The sequence below is a fragment of the Stegostoma tigrinum genome, chromosome 5 (genome assembly GCF_030684315.1).
Source record: "Stegostoma tigrinum isolate sSteTig4 chromosome 5, sSteTig4.hap1, whole genome shotgun sequence".
Lineage (NCBI taxonomy): Eukaryota > Metazoa > Chordata > Chondrichthyes > Orectolobiformes > Stegostomatidae > Stegostoma > Stegostoma tigrinum.
In genome coordinates this window covers 53297198-53323049 of record NC_081358.1, presented here as the reverse complement: position 1 = coordinate 53323049, position 25852 = coordinate 53297198, and the positions used below count along the sequence as shown (strand labels likewise).

The following is a 25852-nucleotide window of genomic DNA, read 5'->3' as shown; positions in this document are numbered from 1 at the left end:
ATTCTACTTGGATGTTAAGCTTAAGAATTCGAGTAAATTTTTGCTTTTCTAATCATGTTTAAATGAACCATCTGTTCACTTTTTGGTTTTGTGGCCTGAGATGTACTTCATAACGTAACACTTCAGTGAATTGCTTAAAATGAAAGACAGCAAATTTGACATTGGAGGACAAAAGATGGATAATGACTTTCTGGCATTTTCAGCCATGAGCACAGAACCAGCTTGTTCCATGATGAGCCAAGGAACTACCAAGACGTACAAACTTCCCATCGAACACCTGGATTATAACTTTGTGGAAAAATGCACTGATGTGAAGTATCTGGAAAAAATTCTCATTGTGCTAAGGTACACCCACATTATGAATATTTCACATTTGTGGCATGAAACAATGTTGTCAGTTATATTAATTGGCATTTTTGAAATCTGAGAGGATTCTCTGGAAATTGATTATAAAAATTGTTAACACTGATGCCTCACAGCTCCAGGGACCTGGGTTCAATTCCACCCTTGGGTGACTGTCTGTGTGGAGTTTGCACATTCTCCTGTGTCTGTGTGGGTTTCCGCCACGTGCTCTGAATGTGGATGTACTCTGATACGACATGTCACAACTGACAACATGACTCCTAAAACAACTAAGAATTATGCTAGCACACAAGCCCAGAGCCAGTCCACAACAAACACTCATGGATTAAAGACCCCACTCCCACAACATGCAGAACCAATGTGGTTTACAAAACGACACAACAAACTTTCCTTAATGTCAGTACACTTGGACAATGAAGGCCATCAGTTGAATTGGGACGAGGTAATCATAGTAGCCCAAGCCAAACATAGACACACTCAGAAATTCCTAGAGGCATGATTCTCAACCCATAATGCAATCAACAAACATCTAGAATTGGACCCCATATACAAACGCACACAGAACAAAACTGGACATTATGCTACTCTATAACAGACCGGACAGTATAAATTACAAGTAAAGTAGAACAACATCGCTTTATCGGAGGCCTCATTATGATGTCACCTAGCATGGTGACAAACATCTGAACGAAAATAAGCCAGCTCAGTGAGTGAGCCAACAACATCACCCACAACCCAAGCTACAAATCTTTTCTAAAACTTTGAACACAATTCTGTTTAGTTATTATCAATTCAATAATAGTACCCCTAAAATTTGCACAATCATCTAGACTTGCTTGAATAAAATCTTATTTTCATTTTTATTCAGTATCATTAAACTTGATTTGTATCAGCTTTTCGAATTTGTTACAAAATTGTGATAAACACCTTGACACTTATAATACCATGTCATGGTGAACCTTTTTATAGTCCATGAGCAGTCAGTTGGTTTTGTTTTTTGTTTCACATGCATGAATGTGATTTATATAACTGTCAATTTAGTATGCTGTTCAAGACATCGATATTGTTACTATCTTTGTGTACAATATTCAAGATCAGGTGAAGAGGGATATTATCCTGATCTTATATCATTTTGTGAGAAGAAGATTGAGAAGTTGAATCCTAAAAGTCGTGTCCTTCGAACAAACAACCCACCAGCAACTGCTGCAAGCTTCACCAAAGAAGAATGGCAAGAAATCACCAGTGACCTGAAGGTATGCATTGACTTTAAGTGCTTAACAAATGAATATTTCATACTGAGTTGGTGTGGAACTAAAGACATTCACTAGAATTTATGAAGAATTGTTTATTGTATTTGCAGTCCTATAAGTCGGTTGGTTAGTGTGGTCATTGTCAAAGGAATCAATTCATTTTACTGTAATCCCATTAGACTTCATAAAATGTGAAATTCCTTGATGCCACCTGACTCATACAATCCACTGTCATGATTTTGCCTAATTACAACTGATTTACTTTGTCTTCTGCTCTCCTTTTATCAACTTTTGAAAAAGATTGCCAAGAAAATTGAGTGTCACTGATTAGGACAGCTTGTGAAGGTCTTGACGAGCTGCCTTCTTGGCCCACACCAATCCTTGGCTATAAGTACAACCATGACTGATACTGGATTTTGATCTAGCAACAGTGACTGGACAGTGATATAATTCCAAGCCTGGATAGTGTGTGGAAATGAGGGGAACTTGCAGATTTTGGCACCCTTCTTTGTTCTGCTAAATAGCAAAGATCATGGAGTTGCTGCTAAAGCAGCTTTGCTGCACCCGCATTTTATAGATAGTGGTATTATGCACTATATGTCGATAGTGGAGTGTCTAGACACTTAAGATGGTGGATGGGGGTGTGAGGCTGCTTTGACCTAGATTGTGTCCAGTTACTTGTGTTACTGGAGCTGCACTGATCCAAGAAGAGGAAGAGTACTCCATCACACTCCCGATTTCTGCCTTGCAGATGGTAGGCAAGCTTTAGAGAGAAAAGATGAACAGAAGTAGTATTACTCGGATAGGTCTCAGAATTCTACAAAACAATTTGCTGCTGAATTCGTGGCCTCTGACCTGCTCTTGGCTAGTATTGATATAGGGTTGGTCCAAGTTTCTGGTCAATTCTAGTCATCAGGACTTTGTTGTAAAATTGAATAGGGGTAGTGTGATTGAATCTCAAAGGAAGATGGTTAGATCTCTCGCTGGAGATGGCAATTGCCTGGCACTTAATGTCATGGTGGCATATAGTTATACAGCATGAAAACAGGCCCTGCAGCCTGACGCATCCATGCCGACCAGGTTTTCTAAACTGAACTAGTCCCACTTGTCTGTATTTAGCCCATTTTCCTCAACTTTTTCTATCTGTGTACCTGTCCCGATGCATTTTAAATGTTGTAATTGTACCTGCCTCTACTACTTCCTCTGGTACCTCGTTTCATACATGCAGCACCCTCTGTGAAAATTCTTCCTATTAAGCCTCTTTTAAATCATTCTTCTCTCTCCTTAAAATTATGCCCTTTCGTCTTGGACTCACCTACCCTGGGAAAGGACCTTGGCTATATAGCTTACTTATGCCTCTCATGATTTTATAAACCTCTGTAAGGTTACCCCTCCGGGGGTGGGGGGGAGAAACAAGTCCCAGCCTTTCCAACCACTTCTTAGACCTAATCTTTCCAGTCTCACAGCCATCCTTGGAAATTTTTTTTTGCACTCTCTTTCTAGTTTAATAACACCCTTCCTAGAGCAGGGTGACCAGAATTGTATGCAGTTCTCCAAATGTGGCCTTACCAAAGTCTGTAATGTGACATCCCAACTCATGTACTCAATGCTCTGACCGTTGAAGACATTTGTGTGATATGACTGTTGCTTGCTGCTTATCAGCCCAATGACGTTATTGGTGATTGTCCTCTACTGTGGAACATAATCTTTTTAAATAGTCATTAGTGTACAGCACAGAAACAGAACCTTTGGTCCAACTTGTTCATGCCGACCAGATATCGAAAATTAATCTAGTCCCATTTGCCAGCATTGGCCCACATCCCTCTAAACCCGCTCTATTCATTATACTCAACCAAATGCCTTTTACATGTTGTAATTATATCAGCTTCCACCCACTTCCTCTGGCAGCTCATTCCATACATGCACTACCTTCTGGGTGAAATATAGATAGCAGTTTAATCTACCAATACAGAATTTATACCTTTCATCTACTTTTTACTTATGAAGACAAGATCAGTAGTTTTCTCTAGTAAACATGTTCTTGAAATACAGGCATAAATAATAACTGAATACTTAAAATCTCCTGTCTTAATAGAAAATAACAACGATTTGTATAATTTGAGAATATTAGTAGTCTGAGTTATGTTGAATTTATATGAATTAGCCCCATGATAAGTAAGATATATTTAGCAATACACATCTACTAATTTTGACCTGATGCAATTACTTATAAGAACTTGAAGAAATATGGTTTTCAGAGTTTTTACTGGACCACTGAATAAGATGTCCATCTGTGAGAATTTCAATATTGGCCAGCCTATTTCCTGAATTGCTGATTTTCCTTGCATATTTATTGAAGGGTAAAAGACCTCTAATTGATCTTGAAGGAAGGCTGTGGGGCAGGGTTCCAACCACCTATCACAATTAATCAAGAAATTATATTGGCCATATCCTTACAAAGGATTAGGTGCAACTTTGGTTGAAAAATAACTGATGGAATAGAACGGTGGTATAATTTGCTCCATTGTTGCTTTTATGAAGGAATATTGCTCAGTCAGATCTCAGGATTTTAAAAAAAATCAACTTGCTGATCTGTGTTGGGAAGCAACGATATAATTATAGCGCAGGCTTCATCAGTCAAAGTAGTCAATCCCATCAACTAATTTAAGGCCTCTTAAACATTTTAAGACTACACATGCTGGAATTTTTAAACAGTGGTGTTGCCCTGATTTTAACCAGATGAGTGCTAAATAATTTCAAAACCCCAATGTGACACACACAAGTATTCTTAATTATTTGTTTTAATGTTTGCCTGTTTGACCAATTAGTAAGGTAGTAGTTTATCTCGGAACTTAGCTTCAACACTAACCTTTTATACACTTATCTAACAAAATTCTATGGTTCTCGGATTTAAAGTGATTAACGAGCTGGTATGAACTGTTCATTTTGTGGTAGTGTTGTGTACTTTTTCGCCTTTGGCTCAAAGCAATGTTTCCCAACTTTGCTACTAAATCACCTGGCTTTGTTTTTAGTATTAGTTTCTTGACCTCGACTCCTCCATCAATGGAGAAAGTGTCTTTTCTTGTCTCTCTCTACCTAAGCATTGCTTCAAAAATTTAATCATCTTCAAGTAACTGCTTAAACCTGTGTGCCAGGGAGTTCAAAACTAGTTTGTCATCTTTGTTCATAAGCAAATCCTTAGAACCTTGGTAATATTTTGATTAATTTTGCACCCCAAAGCTCATATATTTTTTCTAAAGAATATGCAGGATAGTGTAAAGACTACTGTGGATGTGGTTTTACCTGGGTTTTGAATAGCTGTAGAAAAATGTCGTCTTCCTTTTCTATTCTAGCCCATTAGTTTTGAATACTGACAACCCATTTGTGTTTCTGATCATTGTAACTATAGTGGTCAAAATGAGCCAATTACATTTTGAGTACAATGTATACAAACATGTATGCATCATGGACAACAAGTTAATATTCAAAAATAGAGGTTTGTTTCTGATCTAACTTAAGTGTGTGATTATGTACAACTTGATCCTCTAGTAAGAATACTGCAGATCAGTAATCTTTCAAGATCAGGAACTGGCTGTATCAGTGAATCCTGTTCTAGAAATTTGTTGTGTTTTTAAATTTCCATAGCTTTCCATTCTGAAGCTGAACTAACATCCTGTGTAGTAACTTGATTGTACAATTGAAGACCAGTTTTTAAAAAAGCACGTATGTTCACCAGACTTAGAATCATCGCCCTGCTAAATACAACAAGATGGTAATGAGCTGAGGAGAGTGTTTGCAAACGTTTATCTGGAAATGCAAACTAAAGAGTATTCTCCTTCCACCCCAGTTGTGGGGTTCAGCTCTGCACTTGACATAGTGGGAAGCAGAAGAAGCAAAAAACTTACTGAGGAGGTACCATCTCAAACTGGTCTTCACTTCCTTGGTCAACTATAAAACAGAATTGTCAGAGGTTTTGGAAGATTGCAGTCCATTCTCTTGCCTCAGCAAATTATATAGTAGAGGAAATCCCTAGAAAAGAAATGTGAGGAATGCCTTTTGTTTTGTTTTCTTAATTTAGTTTTATTTAATTGGAAATTTTGTTTCATGATGTGCATGTAATGCCTATTGAAATATCTGAATTAAACTGAAGTATTCGATTTATGTTTCATCTTTACAAATTATGCGCTCATCTCTTTTTAAGAATGAAGCTTTTCTGTATCTTTTCCTATTGTAGATTGAAGCAAGCTGCACTCTTGTTCTAACTCTTCTGCCATTCTCCTATTCTTGCCTTTCTTTGACTAGAGTTGGACAGATGAAATGAAGCAAAAGGAAAATGAAGTAAAATATAGTAAAACGCAAGTTGAATGTTTTAATTCGGAAAAACAAGCACCTGTTCGTGGTGTTAATGCCTCAGTTCTTTCCCAGCAGGTAAAAGTTAAATTTTCGTATTCCTCCCTCTTGGCTCCGTTTTATTATGAAAAAAATGACTATTTGCTGTTTTGTTGCCCCTAATATGAATGTCACTTTGTATTCAACAAACTCGATATTAATACTTTAAGATTCAGATCTCTAGTGCAAACAAAGAGAGAGATCGCACTTTGCTGCCCACAAACTGCAAGGTAGAAGAAGCTTGGTGAATGCCTACAAACAAGTAATCTGTTTCCTGTTATTCGTAAAAATGCAGTTTGTTACACAAAAGTTCAAAGCAAGATATAAACGTAATATTACAGTGATGTACAACATTGTTTTGCATAAGAGAATAATTTTCAGAACTCCCTGCATTTATAGGGTGCCTTTAATATAGTAAAATATCCCATGATACTTCTAAAGAGCTCTGTCAAACAGAATTTGATGCAAAAATAACCTTGTATGCTGCCAAAAATGGAAAACCAAACAAAGATATAAAGTACTTGAATTTATGCAACAGATATAAAATTACCTGAGTTATTGCTGCAGTATTTTATATAAATATAATTTACAATGATATATGTTAAAATTGAAGTTTGCTGTGGTTTGGTTCAATCAAAAACCTAGTTGAATAAAACAAACCTGTAAAATTAGTTCTGGAGTTGATGCATATTATTGGATATGTCCAGGTTGTGGATGGAGAGTCTTTGAGAACATTGTCATTTACTTTTCAGGGGGAGAAGTCTTATGACAGTACAAAAGAAACAATATTACCCCAAGGCAGAATTCATTTTGAAGTTGGGGCATTTGCCAGATTTAACTAACTAATTGAACCTCTTAAGCTACGTAGATATCAGACGGCAAAAGCAAAAAATAAAATCAAGTGTAAACACAGTTTAGAATTTGAAACTTGCCATCGAACATATCTTTATAATTTCTCTTAAATATACTTTGCAGCAGGGAAGGTTTTGAGCTCAGTCCATAGTCACTGCCATTTGTTGATCTCCATTAGGGCTCACTTACTGCAATTAATCTCAATGTGCCCTGGGCTCAGGAGACACAAACTCCAACCACAATTAAGTGCCTTCAATTAACAGATTCCAAACTTCTACAAACGGTGCTGATGAGCTTTAATGAAAGTGTTTTGTTTACATGTCTGACAGTTATACTGTTTATTTCACAGAGTGGCTTTGGTGATCAAAAATCAACAAAAAAGAAAAGAGTTGTCCCCCGAGATTACAGAGAATGGGATAAGTATGTGAACTAAGGACTCTGTTTAATACCTGGGCTTAATGAAGGATTGACATGAGCAGCAAGTATCATTGAACATATCCCAAAAAATTTATAAATGTGCATCGTAATTTAGGTAATGCCTCAGCTTCTGACACTCCAGGGAAAATAGCCCCACCTATTCACCCTTTTCCTCCAATGCCAGCAACATCCTTGTAAATTGTTTTTACACCCTCAAGATTAACAACATGCTTCCTTTAGAAGGGTGACCCAAACTGTATGCAATGTCCTTACAGCAGCAACGTGACATCCCAAGTCGTATACTCTAGTACACTGATCAATTAATGCAAGTGTGCCAAACATCATCTTCACCACTTTGACTGCTTGTGACTTCACCTTTAAGGAACTATGCACCTGTACCCCAGGGTCTTTGCTCAACAAGACTTTGACCATGTAAAGTGCATTCATAATGTGAACAAACAGGATTATTATCCACCTAGAAATCCTGATCACTGTAAATATTGAAGTTCTGAAGAAGGACCACTGGATCTGAAACATCAACTCTGATTTCTGCCGACAGATGCCGTCAGAACTGCTGAGCTTTTTTTCAGAAATTTCTGTTTTTTGTTTCTGATTTCCGGCATCCCCATAGTTCTTTTGTTGTTTTAATTTAGTTACAACTAAGTGAATTGGCATGAAGACTGAGGGGACATCAGTGAGGGCAAATAGTGACACTGCACTGAAATGGAAAGAACGTAGGTAAAACCTTTTGAACTTGCTTTTCAAAAGATTTGAATCCAGACCACCTCTGAGAAGTTGTGAACCAAGCCCTCGAGGACCTGGTCTGTCTGAATTTATGAAAATTCTGGAGGACTAGAGGATGCTTACCCCCCACATTTGAAGCAAACCAAGTCATGAGGAACAAGCTTGTTACTTATGCTTTTCACTGTGAATGGGCACAGGAATTCTGGTATCAGATCCCACCTGGCATTTTTATGTAATCCAGAATTGTTTGAGTTCTACAATTGACCTGGTATGATAGTCTGTGCATCATCGTCACACAGATGCTTTGGTAAGTGTTGCAGACATGAACACGTTGCCCACTTATTCCTGATAAATCAAACTGGGCTCCCTTTTAATCTTTTAACCATCAAGTTGCCCAAGCTTGTGAACAACAGAATCCAGAATTGGCCATGTGATCCCCTTCATCTTCAAATTTACTCTAAATGAAAGAGCGCTAAAGCATGACATTCTTATGAAACATTGCACTTGTGGTACTGTAAATAACTTGAGTGAAACAATATCATACATTTTGAAATTGGGCCAAATAACACATTTGGTCAAAATAGCATTGAGAATAGTTCTTGAATAGTATCTTAAATGATTCATATACTGATCTGTTTTTTTAAGTTAAATTTAAATGAAAGCTATAATGTTCTGAATGTTTATTCCAGATTTGATGTAGAGAAAGAGTGTTTCAAAATTGATGAAGGGAAGCAAAAAAGCAGTTCCAAAACAATTGTCAATGATGGCCCTTCTGGAATAGGGAAGCAAATTGACACCAAAGGTAATTATTGCTTGGTTATATCAAATCATGAACTTTTGTGTTATGTATCTTGTATTGGTTATCTTTGCCCTTCATATTCAAAGACATTGAGAGACAGTACAGAATCTGGAGATGGGAGTAAGAAAATGAGACTTTACTTTGTGTTGGCAAATGTTAACAGTTTCTCCTTTTACAAATATTGTCGCAGGACTTGCATTTGCACCTGCCATGAAAGCAATACTCAAACCTGGGAGCTATTAACAGAAGGATGTAATATTAACCTTATATTATACTAGCATTGCCATTCATTTAGCAAAGATTACATCTGAATGAACCTTGTGCTGAAACAGATTTGATTGTCATGTTTTTATGTCAGGAATGACCGAACAAGAAAAGATGATTTTATCTGACCGAGAAAGGGAGAAGGGAAATGAAGCTTTCCGAGCTGGTGACCACAAGGAGGCTTTGCTTTACTACACCAGGTACTTTTCTTGTATAATTTTTGATGTATTTTGAAGAATGTACCATTCAAATGAAAATCATAGTTACATCTCTTAGAACACTCACCAACCCTTTCACATGCAAATATTACGTTGCATATCAATGACTATTGTTCTACAAGCAAATGCAGCATCGCATTTTGTGAACAGTAAGATTTCTTCAACAGCCATGAAATGTTTTCTAGGCTAGAGATTGGGTGTATACCCAATTTTTTTGCATTAGTAAGTTAGGAATGGCTGAGCTGTGCAATTATTCTGCTGTTCTACGTCAAACATTTGCAACAAATGCAGTATTTCCTTGCCCTTTCAAAGAGTCCCTTGTTGAAATCTTCAGATGAGAATCAGAAGATAAGAAATAGGAGCAAGAAGACAGCTATCATTTAATGAAATCATGGCTTCAACTCCACATTCCTGCCTGTCTCCATAACCCAAGATTCATTTAGATCAAAAATTGGTCTAACTCAGCCTTGGTGATGGCATTAAATGAAAAATTAGAGGTGCATGTAATAAGAATGATGCAGCAATTATGGGTGATTTTAATCTGCGTAGAAACTGGTCAAATCAAATTTGCAATAACTGGTGGATGAATTCCAGGAATATGTAAAAGATGGATTTTTAGACAGATACTTTGAGGAACCAACTTGAGGACAGGCTATCCTGGATTTGGTTTTGAGAAAAGATTAATTATTAATAATGTTGTGAGATTTCCTTTAGGGAAAGCTGGCTATAAGGTGATAGAATTCTTCGTTGGGATAGAAAATGAAGTAGTCCAATCCCAAAACTAGGATCCTAACTCTAAACAAAGGAAACTCTGAAGGTATGAGGAGTAGGTTAGCTGTGATAGACTTGAAAACTTATTAAAAGGCATAACAGTAGATAGGCAATGGTTAATATTTAAGGAGCTAATGCATAAATTGTAGCAGTTAAACATTTGTTTTAAGTGAAACACACAACAAAAAAAACAACATGTTTAACAAAATAAATTTTGAATAGTATTAGTTACAATGAGGAATCATATAAAGTTGTTCAAAAATTAGCAAGCCTGATGATTGGGAGCAATTTAAAACTCACTAAAGATGTTGATTTACAGGGGAAAAGTAGAATGTGAATAAACTTGCCAGGAACATAAAGGCAGACTATAAGAGTTTCTGTAAGTTTGTAAAAAGAAAAAGATTAGTGAAGACCAAGTGTTAGGCCCCTTGCAATCTGAAACTGAACTATTGATCATATGGAACAAGAAAATGACAGAGCAATTAAACAGCTGCTTTTGTCTCCCCTAACAGAAGAAGAGACGCAAAATTTCCAGAAGTACTAAGGAATCAAGCATTCCTGGGAGAGGGAAATTGAAGGAAATTAGTAAACAGTGCTTCAGAAATTGATGGGACTGAACTGATAATTCCTCAAACTATAATCAATATTACAGGCACTTAAGAAAAAAGGTGGCTATGAAAATCGTGGATGAATTTCATTGTCATCTTCCAAAACTATGTAAATTATGCTGCAGTCTGAGCAGATTGGAGGGTGACAGATATAATCCCACTATTTCAAAAAGATAGAGAGAGAAAATGAGGAATTATAGACTAGTTAGTCTAACACAACTAAATGGAAAATGCTGGAGCCTCTTTTAAAGAAACTGGTCACTTAAAAATGCGAACTGTATTAGACAAAATCCACATAGTCTTATGGATGGGAAATTTGGTTTGACAAAGCTACTAGAATTTTCTAAGATGCATTTAGGAGAATAGATGACAGGGAACCCATGGATTTGGTGTATTTGATTTTTCAGAAAACTTCAGTCCCAAATAAGAGGTTAGTGAGCATATTAATGAACAAACATGATGGGGAGGCAGTGACATAGTGGTAATGTCACTGCACTGGCAATCCAGATTAATCCTTTGAGGACATGAGTTTTTAATCCCATGATAGCAGATCATACAATTTGAATTCAACAAAAATCTAGAAATAAAGAGCTGGTCTAATGGCAACTATACCGATTGTCACTGTTAATTGTTGTATTAACCCATCTGGTTCACCCTAAGGAACTTTGCCATCCTCACCTGGTATGGTCTATGTGATCCAGACCCACAGCAATGTGATTGACTCTTAACTGCCACATGGGCAATTAGGGATGGACAATACTTGCTAGCCTAACTAGTAACACCGGCATCCTATGAAAGAATATATTTTTTTTAAAAAAATCAAAGTACATGAGATTGTTTCCTGTGTGCTAAGCAGAATAAAAATAAATGGGTTGTTTTCAGAGTGGAAGGTATTGACAAATGGGCCACTGCAGGAATCAAAGCTTGGGCCCCAACTATTCACAATGAGGGAAGTGCATTTAATATTTCCAGATTTGCTGATAACAAAAAGCTAGTTGTGAGGTAAGAGTGGTGACTGGGACATAAAGAGGCTTCAGGGCCATTTAGAGAAATGAGTGAAAGGGCAAATACATGCCAAATGCAGTATAGCATGGATAAATATGAAATTGTTTGTCTACTGAAGTAGACAGTGTCAGACTATTATTTGAATGGTGATAGATTGAGAAACATTAATAGTCAAAGGAATCTGCATTGAAAAGTTTTGTCTAGTCCTTTGACCCTGTTCTGCCATTCAGTTTGAACATGGCTAATATACTACCTCAGTTCACTTCCCTCATAATTTACAAATTCTTTTGATTCTCGATGGAGAGTTCTTCATGCTAACCTCCAATGTGGAAGTTAAACCCAATGTTGGTGTTGCTGTGCATTATAAACCAGTTATCTAACTGAGCTAAATCAACTGCTGTTTTGCTTTGTAGGCAAATCAGAGTTTACTAGGTTGATTCCTGGGAAGGAAATATATTCTGAGGAATAGTTGAGAAGCTTGGACCTATATTCCTTAACGTATATGGGACTGAAGTATGATCATCTTAACAGGCTGCATACTGAAAAATGACTTTATGCCTGTTGAGGGAATCTGAAGCTCCTGACAAAAGTTTCAGAATAGAGGTAGCCAATTAAAGAGGAGATAAGGAGGAATTTCTTCTCTTAGGGTCTTAAATATTCATTAAATATATTCATGCCTGAGATAGAAAGGCTTTTAAACCAGAAATCGTCCTGGGCTATGGAAAGCAGGCAGGAAGTTGGCAATCAAGCAAAGATCCAATCAGTCATGATTATTTTCAATGGTGGCATAGTTTCAGTGGCCAGTTCCTGCTCCTATTTCTTGCTTGCATGTAAAATTGATCATTACCTCTTTACGTTAGTACTGTACTTCCCAAAATGCTAAGGCCATTTAACAGTTTTATCATGTGCATTTGCATTTTCAAGGAAAAATTTATTTGTGCCCAAGATTGCTCCATTTTTCACATCCTTATGCCTTCACTTTACAGTTTACACTTCTGTTATGAAGGGACAACAGAGTGCAGTACCTTTAAATTTAAATGGTATAACTTACATCTGCAACCTTTATTTGTTATTCTAATAATTTGCCTTCATCTTCCTGATGTATTTTGTAGTTATTCTTCTTTCCAGACTCCTTTTGTATGATTAAATTTTGAATATTTTCCTCTTTACCCAGGTTCAAATCAAATTTGAGGAACAGAAACATAAGTGAATGTTGGCATTATCCTTTATTTTGTCCTTCCACCAACTTGCTTTCTACATTTCTTTGTGCCATATCGCTAATTTTTGGAAAAGCTTCCACAAGACTTCTTATCAAAGCACCTAAAAGACACCTGCTGCATTGCCAATAAGTTATCCATCCAAACAGTAACTCCAATAACTTTTATCCCATAGTTTCCTTAAGAGGGCGCTTAGCTTGAAGTAGATAAGACTTAAATTTTTGAGATGAGTTTAGTTCATATCTGTTACATAAATATGCCAATCAATGCATTCACAGACGAGCTAGACAGGAAGACTTATTTTCTGATGGCAGTCTGTTGCAACTTGGTCAGCAAGTTTTTTGATTTCTCATGTATAACCAAGCATCTGTTCTTTCCTAAAGTTGTAGCAGTTGAGTGTCATTAACTTCATTGTTGTTTGAACACATTGTGACTCAATCAATTCAATTTAACATCTCCATTTGTTATTCTAAAGGAAGAAGTTTCTTCTACCTCAAAGGTGTATACTCATCTGTTACTTTAATCTGCTTTCTGCCTCTTCTCTCTCCTCCAATCCAGAAGTATATCAGTTCAAGCAAACGTAGCTGCTTTTAATAACCGTGCTCAAGCAGAAATTAAGCTTCAGAACTGGCAGAATGCCCTTAATGATGTTGAAAAAGTGTTGGAGTTAGACCACGGCAACTTGAAAGGTGAGTAACTGTATATTGGTATAACACCAGTTAATGGTGTTCTATTCACCCAAACTGAATCTAGGTGGTTCATTTTTGACAGTTGTCTGGTCCTCTTTACTGCCTTATCCTCACTATCCCTTTCATTCTTCGGTGTACTTTCTGCCTAGATACTTACGTCCTCCTCCTGACAGTGGTATTGCTTAAACATAATGATATGACAGCCTATTCTTTTGCCACCAACGCGGGGTGTCACTCGATAAATAATTTACTTTGCCAATCCTATAGACCACTTTTTTGAAATATTAAATTTCTGTTACTTCGAAACTAAAGCCTTCAGATGCCATGGTTTTAAACAAATAAAGCTTGTTTTGTTGAAGATTTCTGTCTTGCATGCATCAGGACAAATCGGAAAATACTAGTTCCAGGGGAAAATGACACTTTTATACTGCTTGAGAGAAGAACACTGATTGACAGGGAGACTCTGATTAAGAGAGCATTACCTTGGAAAATGGAACCAATCATCATGATTCACAGTCAACGGCTATGTTTTACTTAAATTTGGCTGGTTTCAATTTGGCTACAATTTATGATTACGATTCTACCAATCAGCAAACTCCTCCGCTCTCCTCCGCTGATGACAGCCTCAATGAAATGTGTCCATTTCAGCAACACCCATGTACCATACCACCAAATGACCTTTTACAAACCGAAGACCTCCCATGACACATTAATCTACAAAGCAGACAGTCAATGTTCTTCCGGTCGGTAACATTCGGAATTACCATGAGTTAAAGGTGAAACAACAGGAAAACACTGATGGAAGGCTAATGCCAACCAAGACACGTCCCGCATATGTTCTCAGTAACCCACCTAGGCATCAGTGAGTTGCAAACATTCTTCAAAGGCCGTCTTGCTTCTGAGGATTTTAAGCTTTTCTCTCCTCAGAGGCATTCTGATCCCCAGCCAAAAGCCAATGCTCTACCTAAGTTCCACAGTTATAATTCTCATTCTAAAAGCACACTTATTTGCGGGCCCTTCCAGGTCCAGCTGCCTTGGTTTTTTTTCCCCCAGCCAAGCTGATCTTTCAATCATAGATCATAGAACCCCCACAGTGTGGGAACAGGCCCTTCAGCCCAACAAGTCCACACCAACACTCGGAGCATCCCACCGAGACCAACCCCCTGATCTATACACCCCTGAACACTAGAGGCAATTTAGCATGGCCAATCCACCTGCCCTGCTCATCTTTGGATTCTGAGAGGAAACTGGAGCACCGGGAGGAAACCCACGCAGACATGGGGAGAACGTACAAACTCCACACAGACAGTTGCCCAAGGGTGAAATTGAGCCCGAGTCCCTGGCACTGAGGCAGTAGTGCTAACCACTGAACCACCGTGCCACCCTGGTGAGATTCTAGTGAGACTTTGTGACCGCCCACCATGTTGGCCAGACTACACGCTCCTAACTTCTCAGCAATGCTCCTGCCATCTTAGGTTCCTTGAGTCCCAAACTTAGCTGTGCAGAGCTATCTGTACCCTCCAAAGTTGCTGTGAGCCCTAGCCCAGTCGTCAACAACATAACTCATGGCAGCACATGAGCTGCACAAAGGCTCATTGTCTGCTCCCAACTGACCTCACTAACTGCTGTTCGTTGCTCCTTGTTCTGATATATGTGCTTATATATCCAAACAGGCTTCCACCCTGGTCCTAGGTATATTCAAATGGACCAAATCTGGGTGCAGTCTCAACCTCAAATGTTGTTATAATCTCCAGTCAACTATACGCTGATGTAGAAAACACAGGTACAAAAAATTAAAAATGATTTTATAACAATTTATAAGGGTTCCTGTAAAGTGCAGAGGAGGATTTGCGTTACAAGGAGTTATGGTAGCTATATGTGAAAAAAGAACATTAATAGAATACATACAGAAAATAAACATTATTTCTGAATTTCAATAATCTTCAATTATTCAAAGGAAACATCCCAGTTGCTGTATCATTTCTATAGAATATGTACAAAGTCATGAAGAGGTAAGTTATGGCATATTTAGCTATGTATTAAGTAAAATGTTTAGAAATAGCTGGCAAAATATGTTCATTCAATATGAAATAAGCATGTTAAATTAGTCCAAAGGGATTTATTGTGGGTTTCTAACAATGTTTATGGATGTGCGTATTGCATTGTCCCTCATTGTGATATAGCACATCTACGTCGTGCCATTGTTCATAAACATTTGGATAATTATCAAGGAGCAAAAGATGATTTAAAGGCGGTGTTGCAAGCCGAACCGGACAATGCTATAGCAAAGGTAAGAACTCACTTTTTGCAATACAGATTGGGAAATTAAGTAATACAGCAATATAATATTTGGTACTAAATTGGGGATGTATTAGCTGGTTTAAATCATGGAGCAAATAGTCAAGCAGAAATGAGTTAGCCATGGCTCAGTTGGTACTACTCCATAGAGAATGATGAAATACAATCAATATCATAATTCAGGTTTGCAGAACGTAATAACCTTCCTATTTCCACGTGATGGTGTATATGAACCATTTGATTTATGAGCAGTGCAATGATTTTTCTAAATTAAATAGCAAGTTGGTTTAAGCTGTTCTGTAAAAAAACAAATTATTCATAGCACTGCTTGACTATCTTTTATTATTGACTAAAATAAGTACACTGCAACTCGAATCTGAGCAACCAAATGTCCGTTTTCAGAATTTGCTTGAGCAAGTTGAACAAAAGCTGAAAGCTTCTCAGACTCTCGAGAAAACACCACAGAAAAAGGGAAAAAAGATGCAAATCAAAGAAGTAGAGGGTTCTGATGATGAGAAGGAAAGAGAATTCATGAGTAAGAATAAAGGTGAGAGTGACCGTCAGATCCTTGCAATTTTTGATTCTGATTTTTTTTTGTCATTATATACCAGTCATTAAGCCAAAATAGCTTTCTGTTTGACCTAATTAGAAATTTGTGTTATGTAATGCAGCATTCATAGCACAGCAGAGGATCAAACTGAGTACAAAAATATCAAAAACCATAAAAGAAAGGGGAAAATGGGGCAAAGCTAGCATATAAGAATGCATTGTTAACTAGCAGAAATACGAAACCAGACATTTCATAAATACATCACTAGTGAAAGAGTTACCCAAGTAGGAATTTACCAAATGGGGTCCAAAAAGCAGAAAAACTTGTGAAAAGCATATGACTGTGGTACCAAATGAGTTCTATGCACGTTTTCGTTGGAGAAGAGCATGTTGTCAATGACGCAGTAAATGAAGAAACAGCGACCTTATTAGATAGAATAACTTAAATGTAGAGAAAGCGCTTAAAATATTGTCAGTCCTCAAAATAGATATGATATCCCACCTAATGGCACCTAGATTATTGAAGAACATTCTTACATTTATTTAAACACTACTTTGATATGGAGGAAGTACCGCAGGACTGAAGAATTGTCAACCTTATACGCTCCTGTTTAGAAAAAAGGATTAAGCCTGTTACTCCAAAACAGATGGTGGGGAAACTTTTTAGGAACAATATCCCTAGACAAAATCAATTGTCATTTGGATAAGCATAATGAATAAATAAAAGACAGCATTGGTTTGTCAAGGGCGAGATATGTCAATTAATTTGACTGAGCACATTGATACACAAATGGAGTATGATTGGATGTCATGAATGTGAAATTTCAAAGTTGTTTTTCAAATACCACAGATCAGACTTGTTGGCAAAATTAAAGCCCACAGACTTAAAGTGCAGTGGCATAGATATAAAATTAGCTAAAGGGGCAGAAACAGTGTAGTTATGAACAGTTGAGATAGCAGTCAAGTATACTTTGTTCCTGTGTATTTTCTGTTTTTCCGATTTATATATCAATGCATTACAATTGGCTGTACAGATTGGCACAGTTCCAAAGTTAAACTAAGAGGGTATACGGGATTAGTTTTGGGTAGATGTGGCAAAAGAAGAGGGAAAAATCAAGGCAGGAGAGCAACATAGTAATATGGCAAGTAAAAGTCACAGAATTGCAGAAAGGGACTAAGAGAAAAAGAAAGTAAGCAAACAGACTACACGTCGCATAAAGACAAAAGTAAGGGTTCTGTATTTGAATATACATTACATCCATAACACAGTAATTGAGTTGATCATGCATCTGAAATAAATATGATCTGATAACCATTACAGAGACATGGCTGCAGGATGACAGAACTTGGATCCTGAATGTTGAGGAGTGTATGTTAGCCAAGAAGAATAGAAAGCTGGGTTAAATTTCGAGCACTAGCACTTTTAGTCAGTGACAAAATTGTTGCAAAAGTTAGAGATGATCTTTATTCATGAGAGTAGGAGCTTAAAATCAGTTTTGGTGGAGATGAGGAATGATAGGTAAGAAAAGTTACCCATTGGCGTGGTCTATATTAATCCCTAACACTAACCACAGTGTGGGACAACATTTACAAAAACAAATATTAAATAAAAGGATAGCAATAATCATGGGTGATTTTAATTGATTGTGAACTTTTAAAAAAATCAGATTGACAACAGTATCCTGAATGAGAAATTTATAGAATGTTCTTGAAAGTTTCTTAGAGCAGTGCACTGTGGAAACAACCAGAGTGCAGGTTATATTTGACTTTACATTGTATAATCAGTCAGAATTAATTATTGACCTCACAGTAAAGGCACCACAATGCACCATTGATCACAACACAATTGAATTTTAGTTTGAAAGGGACGAGTAAATTTATGGATTGTATTTTGAACTTCTAAGGGCAACTATCAGGCATGATAACTGAGCTAGCTCAAATGTCCTGGGATACTAAACTAGGTAATAGATCAATAGAGAAGCAGTGGCAGACACTTATGGAAATGTCTCAAAATACTCAGAACAAATACATTTCTACTCTAAAGAAAAAAAATCCAAGGGACAGATGTACCAGCTGTGCTTAATTAAAAAAGATAAGGAAAACATCAGACTTGGAGGGGGAAGAAAGAATACAACAGTGTTGCAACTGCCCATGGCTGAATGTGACAAAGTGGCTGCTTCTATTTTTAAGCTAACACAAGATGGTTGAAGAAAATTGTAGCAGATGCGGCATTTCACATTGCTCAAATCATGGCGTTCACGGACAAACAATAAAATGCCTCCAAAAATTGCAATAGAATCTTAGTAAATTGAGGCTAAAATGCAGACAGTAAGACCCTGATAAGGCAGATCAGATTAAAAACCATCTGATTTGAAATTTCTATTTTATTGTGAAATGTAAAGGGGAAGCTTGACCCACCTTAGATAAGGTCATTTAAATAATTATAATTGCATATTAGAGAAGACACTTGTACAATAATATATTGTACACTGGAAAATTTCATTTAGATTTCTGTAGGTAGGCAGTGTTGGATACAGAGACCGGTATCGATTAAAACCCTTGGAGAACCTTGATAAGGGCCTGGTACCAGCTAGTTCAAAGTTTGTTATTTAGTACCGATTGGAAGAAAAGTCTGATCCCATAGTAGTAAAGACTTTTAGGTAATTGTTACTACTTGTTAAATAAACAAACAAATAGCTGTAGACAGTGGGGAGAAACTTTCACCCCATCAGGAGGGTGGTAGAGCAACAAAAAGACAAACAGGATAATCTTGTAAGAGTACCAAGAGACAAATAACATAGCATGGGGTTGGAATCAATTGTGAAATGGCTACCATGACCTCAACAGAATAAATAATCACCGTGTTGCAACCTAAAGAACTCAGGAAGAATGACAAACGAAAACTATAAGACTAGGGTGAAAAAGAAATCCTGTCCCCTAGGGCCTTAAAAAATCTTAACTTCTAATAATCTGATAGAGCTATGTGATTAAATTTCATTCCTATTAATGAGATTTGAATAGATGCTATATGAAAAATGTTTAAAGTTAATGATAGTAGTCTATCCTGTTAACAAATTTGTTTTAAATTATTTTGCAGCTTGCAAATAAAAGCTGTAAGTGTTGGTCACACTGTCTTGCAGCTATGTTTGTTTCACCTTTTAAAGTCGAGTAAGAGGGAAACTACTGCAAAGTGTTAGCATTGACACAGAATTATAGTATTAGGTGTAACTATGTATAACTTTTTAAGTAACTTTATATTTGAGCTGATATCACAATTGATAGAAGATTAGAAATTATAAAATAAAAATTTCTAACTAAGGTTAGCAAGGAATATTAGTTCCATGACAGAATTTGAAAAGTCATTAATAAGCAAGTATGTGATGCAACTGACAAAGGTCTCGGAAGGGACATAATCAATATTCGAATGTGGTCAATAAGTTGCATTGTAAGAGCTCAAGGACAGGTGATTTGGTAGTCTGGCAAACATCATTAAATGATGGGAGGATCTAAGATTGGCCATTAAGTTGTCCATCACTGATTGTGTACTCAAGGATTAACTGTGTAATTGAATTAACCCTTATTGTCATATGCACTAGAATAAATGCAGTGAAAAGTTTGTAATGTCACTGCTTTGGTGCCATCTTAGGTGCAGGGTACCTAGGTACAGTTACTTAAGTATGTGTTACAGACTTGAAACAATCATAAATAAAAGTTCGACATAAGAATAAAGAAGTTTCCTTTTTAAAAAATTACTTGAATTTTATTCTTTTCACCAAGTCTGTGCCAGCAGCAAGCCCTCGGACTGTCCAGTCTCTTGAACATGCTGGTCTTCAAACCTCCAGGCCTCTGTTCCAGTCCACAACAGACTCTCCTCCGGTCTGGGACTTGTTGCTTACGGGCTGGTCTCTGCTCTGCTCTGGCACTCATTCCACCCCCACACCCCCCTTCCCAGCACTAGCTTCCACTGTAGGAGTCACCTCTGGGACTCAACACCCCCACACCAGTCTGGCCCGGGACTTGTTCCCGCGCCAGCCTGGCCTGGGACTGACCTGCAGGATTTGTTAGCGACAACCTTTGAGTCTCCTCCATTCGCCTCTGGGTCTGTTAAAATAAAAAGTTTGGGGAAAAAAAGAACAGGCATAGCAGAGAAGCTTTGGCTACAGTGACTTGCTCTGCTACCATCCGAGGGGGATGTGGCAAGCACGTTAAAGTTGCATGTAATCATTGTAATGCTGTGTGGATAATATCCTGCAGCTTTATTGGGAAAGGTAGTGTGTCCTGGAGATGTTTCTCACGCTGTGATAGTAAGCACTTCTGAATAAAGATTGATTTGTGCTGTTGAACATGGGACTCGGACTCCTCTTTTAAAATCCCTCTTCACAGTGCAAAGATGAGTGGCTGGTCCAATGATTGGTCAGAATGTTTAACCTTTTAGTCATTCTCAGCTTTTTTTTTTAATCAGGAAGAAGAGATTAGAGTGTGATGGGAAGCTAACTAGAAATTTAAAAGCTGTCAGAGTTTCTATAGGTATCTCACGTAAGAGTAAATAAAATGTGTTTGTCCTCTGGACAGTGAGAATGGGGTCTTAATAGATGATGATAAAGAAATGAATTCCTCTATTCGAGAAGGAAGGGATGCCAATCAATTTGCAGTCTTACTCTGGTTTTCGAATTCATAATTAAGAATGCTATAGCTGGGCATCCAGTAGTAATTGGGAAGAGTCAACATTGTTTCTTCAAAGGAAATCCTGTTGAACCAATTTATTGGGTTCTTTTGAAGGAGTAACGTGATGTTGATGAAAAGGATCCTATTGACATATGGTACTTAGGTTTCAGGAAGGCATTGACAAGGTGTCACAAAAATTGATTGAGCAAAGCAGGAACTCCTGGTGTTTGAGGTCCCATTCAAGCACGGAAAGAAGTTAGCTGAGTACAGAAAACAGAGTTTGCGTATAAAGGTCTTTTTCTAGTTGGCAGTATGTGGCAAATGGGGTCCTGCAGGGATCTATGTTGGGGCCTCAAATTTAATAACATATATCAATTACTGGGATGAGGAGAGCAAAGGCTAAATTTGCAGTCAGTAGAGGTATACAGCACAGAAACAGACCCTTACGCCCAACTCATCCAGGCCAACCAGATATCCTAAATAAATCTAGTCCCACTTGCCAGCATTTGGTCCATATCCCTCTAAACCCTTCCATTTCATATACCCATCCAGATGCCTTTTAAATGTTGTAATTGTGTTAGCCTCCACCACTTCTGTTGGCAGCTCATTCTATACACACTCCACACTGTGTGGAAAAAGTTGCCCTTAGGTACTTTTTAAAAATCTCTCCTGCTCTCTCTCTTTAAACATGTGTCCTCTAGTTTTGGGCTCCCTGCCCTGAGGAAAGTATCTTGTCTTTTTAACCCTATTCATGCTCCTCATCATTTTATAAACCTCTAAGGTTACCCTTCAGCTTCCAATGCTTCATGGAAAATAGCCCTGGTCTTCTCAACCTGCTCCTATAGCTCAAACGCTCCAACCCTGGCAACATGCTTGTAAATCTTTTTTGAACCCTTTCCAGTTTCACAACGTCCTTCCTTCCTATAGCAGGAAGACCAGAATTGCACGCAGTATTCCAAAAGTGGCCTAACCAAGGTCTTGTGCAGCTACAACATGACCTCCCAACTCCTATACTCAGTGCATTGATCAATAAAGACAAGCCTACTGAATGCCTTCTTCACTACCCTATCTACCTGCGACTACACTTTGCAGGAACTATGAACCTGCACTTCAAGTTCTTTGTTCAGCAACACTCCCCAAGACCTGGTGATGCAAAGGTAGGTAGGAAAATGTGCTAAAGAGGGCTTGAGATTGTTAAGCAATATAGATACGTTGAGTGAGTGGGCAAAAATACAAGATGGAACATAATTTGGGAAAATGTGAAATTTTTCATTTTGATAGGAAGAATAAAAAGGTGGAGTGTTACCTGAGAGAGACTGCAGAATTCCAAGAGGAATTGAGGTGTTCTAGTGCATGAGCTACAAAAATTTAATGTACAAGTACAGTAAATAATTAAGAAGGCTAATGAGAAACTTTTCTTTAGTACGAGAGGAAATTAAGAATTGTACCAGACATCAGATGGTATCTCGAATTCCTAGTGCAGTTGAGGCCTTGTTATTCAAAGGAGGATCAAATGCATTGAGATTATTTTAGTGCAAGTTTACTAGATTGATACCTGCAATGAGTAAGTCCTATGAAAAAATGTTGGATAATCCAGACCTAATTTTCACTGGGATTTAGAAGATGAAGACTGACATGACTGAAGTATGTAACATCTTGAATGGTTTTGATAAGGTGAACATGAAAAGGATATTTTGTCTTGTGGGTCAGTCCAGAATTATTGGGCAGTGTTTTAAAATTAGGAGTCATCCTGTTTGGGTAGAGATGAGATGAATTCTTTTCTCTGACAGCATTGTGACTTTGGAGCCATCTGACTTGGAATGCAGTGAAGATGAAGTCATTTGAATATTTTTAAGACAGTGGTAGATTCTTGTTAGGAATTATAATTAATGGTTATTCATGAGTATGTGGAAATCAAAGCACAAACAAATCAACCATTACCTTATTGATTGGGAAGGAAACTTGACTGGCTGAACAGGCTACCTCTACTCCAAATTCACATATTTGCAGATGTGGAATAGCTGGTGAACTGAGCAGATGCATGGCAGGTAAAAATTTAGTGCAGAGATGTGTGGAATTATACATTTTGGTAGGATGTATGAGGAGACGCTAGAAACGGAATGAAATTATTTTAGAGCCTACAGGAACAGAAGGCCCTGGACGTTCACGTACACAGACCAATGAAGACATAAGGATAAATTTAGACCACAGTGAAGAAACTATATTGGATCCTCGGTGCTATTCATAGAGAATTAAAAGCTAGGATGTTAGACAGATAAGTCGGAGACGTCATTCTCTGGCCATATGCTGCAAAATGAGGAGTTGTCTGTAATATTTGTGTATATAAATTTTTTTGTGTATACTTCACATGTTCTAATTAATTGAAGTAAATTTATGTAATATCAGATGTAGTTTAATTGTTTTTCACATGGTGGCGCTGTCAACACTTGGGGGGGAGAAAGAATTGAATTGCTGTATTTGCTCACTTCTGATGGATACAAAGGTAAAACATAAATCAGCCTTTTATTTTAAAATGTGCAATCATATCTATCTTCCAACAAACGACTAAAAATCAGTAACAAAATATTTTAAAGTATCTTCAAGAAGACTTAAAACATAGTTTCCATTTTGTCAATATTTCTGACATTTCCCTATTTATTTTAATACAAATTACATTTTTTATAACTAAATATGGATACTTGGCTCAGTGGTACCACTTAATTTTGACTCTGAGATTGAGACTTCAAATCAAATTTTAATTGTTTGAGCAAATAACTAGGGTTGATTAAATCAAAGCAGTAGTGATGGAATGCTCGGTGTCACAATATTGAGGGCTAACTTGGATAGCCATTAAAAATTGATACACAGATCACCACGTATGAGTGACCAGAGCACACTTAATCTAAGGGCTGCCTGCTAATTAATATAATTTCTGTGTGCAACTGGTGCTGACTTGCAGTATTGATTGGCTGTCTGCTGATATGTCCAATCTTAATTTATAATCTCTACTTGAAACCTGCCTGTTTCTTTAAAGGGATAGGAAATTTTAAATACTGGAAGTTCTTTGTAAGTTGAACCAAATCCAGGGGGAAAGGATTTTCATTCATATTATATCTTTCAGGACACATTTCAAAAACAAAGAATTGAAGTGGCTGTGAAGGAGGCTGCAGGAGGAGTAGGGATGTAAAAATGGCTCCAGGAAGGGTACAGAGAGCGAGAAGCTGCAGGAGGGGTGTTGGGATGGGAGGGAAGCTGCAGGAGTGGTATAGGGGATGAGGAAGTGGAGTATGGATCAGAAGGATGCTGCCAGGACTTTTGGGGAAAGAGATGTAAAGTGAAATTCAGAGGCTGCTAAGGGAGTGGATAGGATTGAATGGGAGAAGATCTCTTCAAGAGGTATTAGAATGAAAAAGAAGACTGCAATGGAGGTTGGAACAAAGGTCAGACTGAAAAATAGGGTGAACAACTTCAAAACTACCTACCAGGGAGTACTCAGCTATCTGGGATCTGAGAGAACTTCCAGTCAGTATGGTGATGAACTTCTTGCAAATGCCTGTGAAATGTCTACTCCAGACCTGTGCAAGTTCAGGAGCAACTATACTTTGACAAAGAGTGTCATAGAGTTGAGGGTGAGGTTGTTGACTTGCTCGCTGAGCTGGCCTGTTTTCGTTCAGATTTTTCATCGCCACGGTAGGAATATCATCAATGAGGCCTCTGAAGTGTTGTTGTTTTTGCTCCGCTTGGAAATTATACAGTCTGCTATGATGTGGTGAGTAGAGTCGTTGCTGGCTTTGATCTAATATGGGTTTGTATATGGGCTCCAATTCTATATGTTTGCTGATAGCATTATAGGTTGAAAACCAGATCAAACATTGACACACACAGGAATTCCTAGGAGCATGGTTTTCAACCTATAATGTTATCAACACACAAGAGAATTCGACTCCATGTATAAACCAAGACAGTTCAAAACCAAAAATGACACTACTCACCACAATGGACCAGACAGTATAAATTCCAAGCATGGTAGAACAACATTGCTTTATTGGAGGCCTCCACTGATGTCATCTAGCACGGTGATGAAACGTCTGAATAAAAACAAGCCAGCTCGGCAAGCAAGTCAACGACCTCCAAATGTAGTAGAATTGGTGGCACGGTGGTTAGCACTGCTGCCTCACAGCACCAGGGACCCAGGTTCAATTCCAGCCTCTGGTGACTGTGTGGAGTTTACACATTCTCCCTGTGTCTGCGTGGGTTTCCTCTGGATGCTCCAGCTTCCTCCCACAGTCCAAAGGTGTGCAGGTTAGGTGGCTTGGCCATGCTAAATTGCCTGTAGTGTTCAGGGATATGTAGATTCAGATGGGTTATAGTGGGATGGATCCGGGTGGGATGCTCCTGAGGTTCGGTGTGGACTTGTTGGGCCGAAGGGCCGGTTTCCACACTGTAGGGATTCAATGATAGATTCTACAGCAATGCACACTTGTCAGTATTTACATTTAAATCTGAATTGAAATCCAGGATACAGTAAACAGTTTTGTAACAGCCTGGTTAAAATGTTCCAGCTTTGTTCATATGCGATTGAAATGTATTAGCTGGGACCTCCACCAGTTCATGCAAGATCTTTGTGTGGTGGCATTTCATGTGTAGATGTGTGTGCCTGTTAAATTCAAGGAAGAACATCTTTGGTAACTTAGGGCTGTTATTTTGTACCAGTTCAAATACCATGGTGCCTATGGAACTAATGTTTTCAATCT

At 37.8% G+C, this 25852-nt stretch overlaps 1 protein-coding gene across 6 annotated transcripts in view; it reads left to right on the top strand.

Annotated features, from left to right (window-relative positions):
* Positions 1 to 25852, top strand: part of LOC125451579 (sperm-associated antigen 1-like) — a 118071-nt gene that overhangs the window by 8870 nt on the left and 83349 nt on the right. For 5 of the 6 annotated variants that reach the window (XM_059646000.1, XM_059645999.1, XM_059645996.1 and 2 more), the window contains exons 2-10: positions 204 to 345; positions 1457 to 1616; positions 5916 to 6041; positions 7204 to 7274; positions 8705 to 8817; positions 9173 to 9278; positions 13456 to 13586; positions 15770 to 15876; positions 16287 to 16431. In XM_059646000.1, the coding sequence (XP_059501983.1) occupies positions 206 to 345; positions 1457 to 1616; positions 5916 to 6041; positions 7204 to 7274; positions 8705 to 8817; positions 9173 to 9278; positions 13456 to 13586; positions 15770 to 15876; positions 16287 to 16431 (1099 nt within the window). In that variant the 5' untranslated portion in view covers positions 204 to 205. Of the gene's footprint in view, positions 1 to 203; positions 346 to 1456; positions 1617 to 5915; positions 6042 to 7203; positions 7275 to 8704; positions 8818 to 9172; positions 9279 to 13455; positions 13587 to 15769; positions 15877 to 16286; positions 16432 to 25852 lie in introns of those variants that run through there. The other variant, XM_059646001.1, reaches the window with a different exon arrangement.